This window comes from Urocitellus parryii, chromosome 5 (genome assembly GCF_045843805.1).
Source record: "Urocitellus parryii isolate mUroPar1 chromosome 5, mUroPar1.hap1, whole genome shotgun sequence".
Lineage (NCBI taxonomy): Eukaryota > Metazoa > Chordata > Mammalia > Rodentia > Sciuridae > Urocitellus > Urocitellus parryii.
In genome coordinates, this window is record NC_135535.1 from 203,000,975 (window position 1) to 203,011,001 (window position 10,027).

General features: G+C 53.0%; 2 protein-coding genes across 2 annotated transcripts; both read left to right on the plus strand.

Moving 5' to 3' along the window:
- The first annotated feature begins 1,369 nt into the window (after positions 1-1,369).
- On the plus strand, positions 1,370-1,840 carry LOC144255107 (scavenger receptor cysteine-rich domain-containing protein DMBT1-like). Its single transcript, XM_077799127.1, has one exon. The coding sequence runs from the start codon at positions 1,370-1,372 to the stop codon at positions 1,838-1,840; it is 471 nt and encodes a 156-aa protein (XP_077655253.1).
- A 1,569-nt stretch (positions 1,841-3,409) lies between these two features.
- On the plus strand, positions 3,410-8,605 carry LOC144255108 (scavenger receptor cysteine-rich domain-containing protein DMBT1-like). Its single transcript, XM_077799128.1, has 6 exons — positions 3,410-3,429; positions 5,285-5,314; positions 5,397-5,426; positions 6,364-6,411; positions 7,890-7,897; positions 8,232-8,605. Exons 1-6 carry the CDS (start codon positions 3,410-3,412, stop codon positions 8,603-8,605), a joined length of 510 nt encoding a protein of 169 aa, XP_077655254.1.
- Positions 8,606-10,027: the final 1,422 nt, after the last annotated feature.

A 10,027-nucleotide genomic window follows, 5' to 3' on the forward strand; every position in this document is an offset into this window, starting at 1 on the left:
GTTCTCACCCATCCATGCTGGCCTCTGGCCAGCCTCAGGTGCTGGATCTTGGGTTGCAGAGCCCAAAGAACCAGGTACAAACCTGCTCAGACAGCATCCTCACCCACGCCCTGCCTCTGAGCCCATATCAAGCCACCCTGGAAATCATGATCCTTCAGACTGTGGGCATCAGAGGCCCTTCTGATCCCCCGGGGGCACCTCAGTGAGAGACCTGGGAAGCTCAGTCAACAAGGCCTGAGACTCTGGCAGTATGGCCTCAGGGAAGGGAAGGCACGTCCCACTGCCCATTTCTTGATAAGCCAAGATCAAGGGCAATCTTCCTCCCAAGGCCTCTGCCCTGCCCAGGTGTCCCAAGCTCAGTGAGGAAGGCCAGTGACATGTGTGTCAGGCATCTCTGTTCCTCAGGCCAATGGGGTGTCCCGGATCCTACTTTCTCTTTCTCTTCTCTGAGGTTAAGGACATAAATGTCACAAGAGCTGAGGGTGAAACTGGCTTTATTCAAACTTGGCCACAACTCTTCCCAAGAGCCTGTGTACTTTGGGACAGAGATCAGTGGAATCATTTCTCTAGTCTAGCGTGCTAGCTCCTCCATATCCATGGCTCTGTACTGACCTCAACCATTCTGCCTATAGAATCAAGAGGAGCTTGTGTAAAATACACTCCAAGTCATCCCTGGAGCCCCAGAAAGATGTCAGAGCTTCTCGCAGGACATCCCAACATCAGCAGGCTTCTGTTTAGCAGGGGCCTCATGTGTCCCCTGTAGAGGGAATCAGCCTCTGCCCAAGCCTTTACCAGGGAAGGGTCATGTTGGATGATCTCTAGATTCTCTCCAGCCAGCAAAGTGGGAAGGATACTTCCTACCATCTGGAGGCCAAGCATAATTCCTTCACATGTTCACTTCTTTTCTGCCTCCTGCAGATACAGTGGCAACAGGTCTTTTTCCCCACTCTGTCTCTTTGGGTCACAATACTGTTGGCTCTCAGGTTAGTTTTGAATCAAAACAAAACTTGGGGTTAGAAAGATCAGAATCAGATGATCTTCCAGAAAAGTCTCCAGGTATATGAGGGTGGGACTGATGTCGTGTTTTAGGTGGTCCTGCTCTAAGTCATCTCCAGCCTTTGTTGTCCCTGGGGATCCAGCTGACCGGGTCATCTGTACTTGAAGGCCTTGGTTGCAAGGTTGGCTAAAATCCAGGGCAGACTCTGCACAGGTCACGGCAGTTGACAGAGCAACGGCCATTCTCACCTCAAAGGACTATGGAACTGGGACGTGCATCCCAATGAGGTCAGGGGAATGAGGTGTCACGGGGCGGACCTTTACAGGGCAAGGTGTCCAAGGCCCAGGATGTGAGTGAGCTTCAAATTTCACAATGGAGCTTGGCCCCTGGGAAGTGGTATTGTCGGCATACAACTACACAACCTTGGCCATTACGGAGCAGCATGGAATGAGAGATCATGTGTTTTCTCTAGGAACTGTATCTGGATTGGCCTTGAGGCTGGTGAACGGTGAAAACCGATGCCAGGGACGTGTGGAGGTCCTGTACGGCGGCTCCTGGGGCACCGTGTGCGATGACAACTGGGACACCAACGATGCCAACGTGGTCTGCAGGCAGCTGGGCTGTGGCTGGGCTGTGTCTGCCCCAGGGAGTGCCCGGTTTGGTCAGGGCTCAGGGCCAATTGTCCTGGATGACGTGGCCTGCTCTGGGCATGAGTCCTACCTGTGGAACTGCCGCCACCGAGGTTGGCTGTCCCATAACTGTGGACACAGTGAGGACGCAGGAGTCATCTGCTCAGGTGAGCCCCTGGCCCCGCTGGACTCTCACCTCATGAATGGACTCTGATCAGAGCCCTGGCCCTGCTCTTCATGTGTGAGCCCTGGCTCCTGGGTGGGGACTGTGGTTCTCCCCTTGAACAGACAGGTGGCTCCCGTGGGATGTGTGCTGGCAGGAGTGACGTCAGGCTGAGCCTGAGAAGGACCCCCTGGGCGGGGAGCTGCCCCTCAGGCTGGGTGAGGCCTCCTCACATGGGCCCCAGGAGGTCACTGTTGCCCTGCACCGCCCCTCCCTGAGGAGCCTGTCCACTGCCCGTCCTGTGAGTGCTGCTCTCTGACACGCCCCTGTCTCACTGACTGTCCCCTCCCCTCCTCCTTGGTCCACAGGGTCACCTGGCCCAAGGTGTCATTCTAACTGGTCCATCATGGGGCCCAATGCCCCCTTTGCTGTGTGTCTGCAGACATACACAAGGGCATTGGCTTTCCACAGTGGCCATTTCCCAGGGAACTCCTGGGGTGTGTCATGGCACCAGCTGAGGTGCCACCTGTGAGGCCACCTGCCTGGGCAAGACAGCTTAAGGGGGAGGCCCTGCCCCAGGCCCCTGCAGTCCACAGATGGGACTCTCCAGACCCTCAGAACTGCTGGAGATGGAGGCCAGGGCTGCCGCGGTCATTCTCCTCAGGATGGTCAACTGGGAGACCCTGGGAGAAGGGAGACGAGGAATCTTAACCCACTTTGGGGTGGGTGTGGGAGTGGACGGGGGCTGCCCTTGTAAAGAGAGTGCCCGTGGGACGCCAGGTTGGTGAGTGTGAACCTCACCTGGAGGAACTGCTGTGCTCCCCTGGAACTTTCTGGGCCATGTCTCTGCCTCTCCCCAGCTTTCCCCGTGAGACGCCTCCTGTGTCCCAGTGATAGTGACAGCACTGAGACCTTTCCTGGGGACAGGTTGTGTCTATGGTCTTAGGCAGAGATTGTGGGACTCCCAGCAGGCATGGGTGGCCTGTCCTATCCCCGATGCCACCCAGTGCCTGCTCTGTGCCACAGCACTGAGTGTCCTGCCCAGGTTGGCAGCACCTGGCAGCTGAGGAGAAGGGGAGCCCTGGGTTGATGTGGCATCTCGGCTGCTGCATCTTCACATGAAGCTATAGCCTCTGACATGTGACCTTGGACCCCAGTCTGGGCTCTGTCCCTCCTAGTTCATTCTGTGATGCAGGGCTCCTGGGGAAGCAGAGAAACCCATTTTGCACATATGTTAAATCATGCTAGCAATTTTTCCATGTGCAGAGATGTATTTTTGGTCCCATGTATTTTTCCAGACTTCATGTCTGTGGGCATGGTAACTTGGCGTGTAAATCTAATATAGAAATTCTGAGTTATGTCCTTAAGCAGACGGCCTTGCACTTTTGGGTGGTCCATTTTGTCTTCAAGTGGGTATTTCTTTCATTTCTCTCCACTGATTTCTTGAATAGTCTTCACAGAAGGATGGAAGCGGGTTGCTCTCCTCAACTTTCTGCAAAGCAGCTGCCTGGGGGAATGGATGAGGGAGGCAGGAATGGTGGATATTTGAGCCCTGCTGCCTGCTGAAGGTCCTTCCCTTTTAGAAGATTCCTACAGCAATGGCTGAGCCTCTAGGCCACGATGCTTTGTCAGTGGCACCTGTAAGGAGAATCACAAGTTTTAAACCAATAGGCCTCTGCCTGGCGCCTCTTCTGTGATTCCATGACTAAGAGGGAGTGGCTCAGGCCAGGGCCAAAGCTATGCTGTAGGTATCTGCTTCAAACCCTGAGTCCTGGAGACCAGCAGAGACAAAGCTCAGATTTCTGAAGTGTGACATCAACGCAGATAGCCACTGAGCACGGGCACCCACCCGACCCACGATGATGGGGGAGAGGGAGGAGTTCTTATTCACAGGTGAACAACTTCATGCTTGAACATAAGAAAGAACTTCCAGTGAACTTCCAGTGTCTTCTACATGGGCAGTCATGCGGGTCTCTGTCAGGACTCAGGGGACGTCTGTCCTTGGGATCACCTCACTTGGTCCCTCTGTCCTGCCTCACATTGGGGCATCCTGTTCCACCCTCAACTTGTCCTCGCTCTTTCTTGGGGGGCTTTGCTCTTAGAGAGACTTTCTGACATGTTAGTGTCCTCACGTGATGGTTTTTGTGCTTTTCCCATTTATTGGAAGTCACTTTAGTTCTTTGCTGAGAATCAGGTTTGCTCTTGCAGTTTAGCTCCTGGTCTGGGTTGTTAACAAACTGTGAAATCAAGACCTTACACACCTTGAAGAAGTGTAAATAAGAGTCAAGGAGAAAATCCCCGTATCCCCTCCTCCTCTCCTGGGTTCCTTTACTCCACTGAAGGGGACAGGGTGAGGGTGAGAGGGATGCAGCACAGCGGATGAGGGAGGCACCTGCTCACTGAGCCACATCTGCATCCAAATGCTGCATTGGGAAGGGAGGTCTTCACCTGGGGCCACCCCTGTGTGTGTGGGGGGGTCCATCTGGAGGCTCCTGGGCTATGACTGCAGATGGGCACATGTGCATGACTGACCTGTGTTCTGGGGCCCTGCTTTACTGAGTCAGTGGCTAAAAGCCACAAGGTGGAGGAAGAGGGGGTTCAGCTCCACCACCACATCTAGACAGGGTCTCCCCTTGAGGCTGAAGGGGACAGGATCTGCCTGGACACCTCCAAGGAGCATCCTTTGGGCAATTAGCTTCCCCTTTGAGGGAAGGGACCAGCAGGAATGAATGCCTGACCTGCTCCTTATCTTCCACCTGAGTCCCAGTTTTGCCGCCTCGTGTGTAATACATCACATCCAACCTTCTCTCTCCCACAGATGCCTTGCCTTCCACAGAGACTCCAACCATAGGTGAGTCCATCTGCCTCCTCACTTCTAGGTGACCCTCCCTCCTTGCTCCTGTTCACAGCTCCAGCTGGTGGCTCTGAGAGGGTCTGTGGAGTGTTCTAGCAGCAGGGCCCACAGAGTGTCCCTCCTCCTTCCTAGCCTGGAGGGACAGGACAGTGCCAGCTCTGACCTGAGTGTTGAGGAGCAGTCAGGCGGTTCCTGGGCCACTGCTCCTGGAACACCTCCTCGGCCAAGACTCACATGGGAGGGGAGCACAGGGATTTTTCATGTCATATACCTCAGGCATGTTCTGAGAAATTCTTTTAACCGGAGAACCATCCTTCAGAAAAGCCTGTAGCTTCCCCTGGGACTGTGTACCTCATTGCCATGGTGGAGGTGATTCAGGTCACGGCCTTGCTCACTGAGGCTCTCTAGAAAGGCCTTGTCCTCCCCCAGGCACAGAGCTTCTCTGACCACTTGTGCCTGATTCCAGCACCAGGTCCCTACCCAACCTCCACTCCACACCCCCTGCCTTCTAACGTGGCTGTGTCTTCCTTCCCAGGTTGGTGGCCTAGAACAACTCCCATCTATGGTAAGCATTTTTGGATTAAGTTCAACCTTGACATCACACCCCCTGCTTCCTAATCTGATCTTGTTTTCCTTTCCAGATTGGTGGACTACAACAACTCCTTACTACGGTAAGCATTTTTGAATTAAGTGTAACCTTGGCTCCATACCCTTTGCCCTCTAATCTGACTTTGTTTTCCATTTCCATTTCAGATTGGTGGAATCCAACAACTACTCCCCCTGGTAAGCACATTTGACTAAGTCAAGGCTTTGAACTCTAAGTGACAGCTCAGATTTGGGGGATTCTTGGACTTTGCATGAAGTCTCTGGCTGCTTACCACCTCTTCCACTGTGAAGGGCTCCCTTCACCCAGCTGTTGTGCATTGTGCTGTAAAAGGGACTGAGTCAGGATGCTTTTGCTGTCAAGTGACAGGAGCCCACGTCAAAATCAGCTAGAAAGAATTTGTTGACTCACTTGTGTAAGATGTGTGTTTATAGATCAGGGGTTTCAGGTAGAGCTAGATCTAGAAGTTTCTGAGGTGCCTGTTCCCCTCGAGTTTCTTAGGCACACTGTTTCCATGTGCAGGGTTCACTCTCAGCTTGCTTTTTTCGTGTAGGGGAACAATGTTGTTTCAGGCCCAAATCTATATCCCACTAGGTGAACGAGCCCTTCAGGCTCCATAGGTCTGACCAGTTTCTCCCAGGGGGATTCATATTGAACTTGGTGGCTCCAGACCCCTCTGCAGAGCCACCTCTGTGTGCTGGGATGGTCCGGGATATTATGTCCTCCTTCAGAGTTGTAGTTTCCTTGGGGGAGATGGGGAAGATGTGGCATATTCATACCATGGAGTGGCTTCTGGCAGTGAAAAGAAAAGACATGCTCCTACATGCCAAACGCAAATGAAAACCTGCTGAATGGAATAAGGCAGCCAAGAAAGCCAGGGCTTCCTGGCTTTGGATTAAGTTCTTTTTGAAATCTGTAGTATGAAGCTTTGGGATTTTTTTAATAGTAAATTTCTTTTGTATGTAAATTTATTAAACAAACAAAAACAAACCCCAAAACCCCTAAACCAGAGCAGTAGCAGACAAAGCCCTCCCCAAGGAGAGCTCTGCTTTCCTCCAAGCTCTCTGCTGAGAGCCTGTTGTCACCCCCTTCCTGTTGACACCTTTGCTCTCCCAGGTGTCCTCCCGTGTCTGTGCGCTGCTCCCAGCTGTCCTCTGTCCCTGGGTGAGAGCCTGAGCTGTCAGTGAAGTGTCCGTGGAGGAGTGCAGAGGCCTCCCCATGTCCTCCAAACCTGTTCACCTGTCTCCCTGAGGGACCTAGGAGCCCAGCTCCTCCTGCCTGTGGCTCTGTGATAAGACCGGGTCCTGGACCCAGCCAGCCAGGGTCGGGAAAGCGCCCACACTTTCATTGCTCCTCCACCCTGACAGCTTGGCTTCCCTGGTCTTCTGAGAGGGTGACAAATAGTGGGCTCTCCTGTTCTACACCAAACCCACATCAGCAAATTCACACCCTCCACGGGGACATTCCTGAGCTGTGTTAAGCTCCCAAAGGTTCCCTTGGGCTCAGGGCCCAGGGCGCTGCACAGGTCCATGGCCTGGAGATGACCACTGTTTGCCGTTAATGAAGCAGAGTGGCCATGTGGGCTGTGAGGACTAGGATGCTTCTGTCCCTCAGAGGAGGGACTGGGGGACAGTTGATGGTGGCCTGAAGGACTCGTCCAGGACCTGCTCCTGTTTTTTACATTTCCTAATACAGATTTTATTTCTTTATAAACTAAAAATTGACTCTGGATACAAGAATATGCATATATTCACGTATTGCATTGTATGTGTGTATGTATAGGTATACCCACATACATAGAGGTGTATATATGGAGCTCACAATGACATTATTTCCCTGTTGTTACTTTATTTTGATAACATCTATACATAACGTAAAATTTGTCATTTTCCTTTTATTTGCCTCCATATTTGGGATTGATTCCAGGGCTTTGCACATGATAGGTAATCCCTTTACCTTTAAAAAATAACACCAGCCCAAATTTACCATTTTAGATTGTATCCATTTAAAATTTTTTCATTTACCTTTTTTAAATTGTGCAATTCTGTGATATTGAGTACATCCGCGTGATTGTGCAACCATTACCACTGTCTAGTTCCAGAACTTTTCATCCTCCCCAGCTAAAACCCCACCGACCTGCCCAGCTCTTGCTCTTTCCCACTTCTGGTAGCACAGCTCTGCTCTGGGTGTCTGGATTTGCCTCCGTGGTTATTTCCCGTGAATGGAAGCCCTGGCTTTCTTGGCTGCCTTATTCCATTCAGCAGGTTTTCATTTGCGTTTGGCATGTAGGAGCATGTCTTTTCTTTTCACTGCCAGAAGCCACTCCGTGGTATGAATATGCCACCCTTATTGACCACACGTTCTGTTTACCCATTCACCTGTGGATGGACACAGGTCGTCTCTGCTTGTTGGCTGTGTAAATAGTGCTGCCTGAGCAGGTACATACAATTGTTTAAAATATTTCTTTATTTATTTTTTTAGTTTTTAGTGGACACAACATCTTTTCTTTATTTTTATGTGGTGCTGAGGTTCGAACCCAGCACCTCGAGCATGCCAGGCGAGTACACTACCACTTGGCCACATTCCCAGCTCCTACATACAATTTTTGCTGGGTTGTCTCTTCCTGGTTCCTCTTTGTATAGACCTAGAAGTGGGTTGTCTGTGTTCTATGCTAATTCAGTGTGTCACTTGTGGGGATGTTGAACCATTTTCTGCAGCTGCTGGAGTGTTGCTGTTCCCACTGGCAGTGTCTGAGGGCTTGGTCTTCCCATATGTCCCCAGCAGTGGTCATGGTGTATCTTGTTCATCATGGTGTCCTGGATGGAGTGAGGTGGTGTCTCATTGGGATTATTCCCCCCAGTACTGGGGTTTAAACCCAGGGCCTGGTGCACACCAGGCAGACACTTTACCACTGAGCCACATCCCAGCCCTCTCTTAGGGATTTTGACAGCACTTCCCTAATGACAAATGATGTCCATCTCTAGGAACAATTGATTTCCGTTTGGACCTGAGACTAGTGAATGGAGGTCACCGGTGTCAAGGCCGGGTGGAGGTCCTGTACAGAGGCTCCTGGGGCACCGTGTGCGATGACGGCTGGGACACCAATGATGCCAACGTGGTCTGCAGGCAGCTGGGCTGTGGCTGGGCTGTGTCTGCCCCAGGGTATGCCCGGTTTGGTCAGGGCTCAGGGCCAATTGTCCTGGATGATTTGTTCTGCTCTGGGCATGAGTCCTACCTGTGGAACTGCCCCCACAATGGCTGGCTGTCCCATAACTGTGGACACAGTGAGGACGCAGGAGTCATCTGCTCAGGTGAGCCCCTGGCCCCGCTGGACTCTCACCTCGTGAATGGACTCTGATCAGAGCCCTGGCCCTGTTCTTCATGTGTGAGCCCTGGCTCCTGGGTGGGGACGCTGTGGTTCTCCCCTTGAACAGACAGGTGGCTCCCGTGGGATGTGTGCTGGCAGGAGTGACGTCAGGCTGAGCCTGAGAAGGACCCCCTGGGCGGGGAGCTGCCCCTCAGTCTGGGTGAGGCCTCCTCACATGGGCCCCAGGAGGTCACTGCTGCCCTGCACTGCCCCTCCCTGAGGAGCCTGTCCACTGCCCGTCCTGTGAGTGCTGCTCTCTGACACGCCCCTGTCTCACTGACTGTCCCCTCCCCTCCTCCTTGGTCCACAGGGTCACCTGGCCCAAGGTGTCATTCTAACTGGCCCATCATGGGGCCCAATGCCCCCTTTGCTGTGTGTCTGCAGACATACACAAGGGCATTGGCTTTCCACAGTGGCCATTTCCCAGGGAACTCCTGGGGTGTGTCATGGCACCAGCTGAGGTGCCACCTGTGAGGCCACCTGCCTGGGCAAGACAGCTTAAGGGGGAGGCCCTGCCCCAGGCCCCTGCAGTCCACAGATGGGACTCTCCAGACCCTCAGAACTGCTGGAGATGGAGGCCAGGGCTGCCGCGGTCATTCTCCTCAGGATGGTCAACTGGGGAGACCCTGGGAGAAGGGAGACGAGGAATCTTCACCCACTTTGGGGTGGGTGTGGGAGTGGACGGGGGCTGCCCTTGTAAAGAGAGTGCCGGTGGGAGGCCAGGTTGGTGAGTGTGAACCTCACCTGGAGGAACTGCTGTGCTCCCCTGGAACTTTCTGGGCCATGTCTCTGCCTCTCCCCAGCTGTCCCCGTGAGACGCCTCCTGTGTCCCAGTGATAGTGACAGCACTGAGACCTTTCCTGGGGACAGGTTGTGTCCATGGTCTTAGGCAGAGATTGTGGGACTCCCAGCAGTCATGGGTGGCCTGTCCTATCCCCGATGCCACCCAGTGCCTGCTCTGTGCCACAGCACTGAGTGTCCTGCCCAGGTTGGCAGCACCTGGCAGCTGTGGAGAAGGGGAGCACCGGGTTGGCGGGCACCTTGGCTGCCACTTCTGCACATGAAGCTATAGCCTCTGACATGTGACCTTGGACCCTAGCCTGGGCTCTGTCCCTCCCAGTTTATTCAGGGATGCAGGTCTCCTAGGGAAGCAGAAAAACCACTGTGCTAGCTAGTTTCCATGCCTACAGGTGTACTTCTGGTCCCGTGTATTTCCCCACAATTCATGTTGTAGGCTTGGTACCTTGGCATGTAAAATCCCTATTGAAATTCTCCAAGTTATGTCTTTGACCCACTTCCTTGCACATTTGGGTGACCCAATTTGACTTCAAGTTGAATGTTTCTTTCATTTCTCTCCACTTTATTTTGTTGTTGTTGTCATTGGTACCAGAGATTGAATTCAGGGGCACTGAA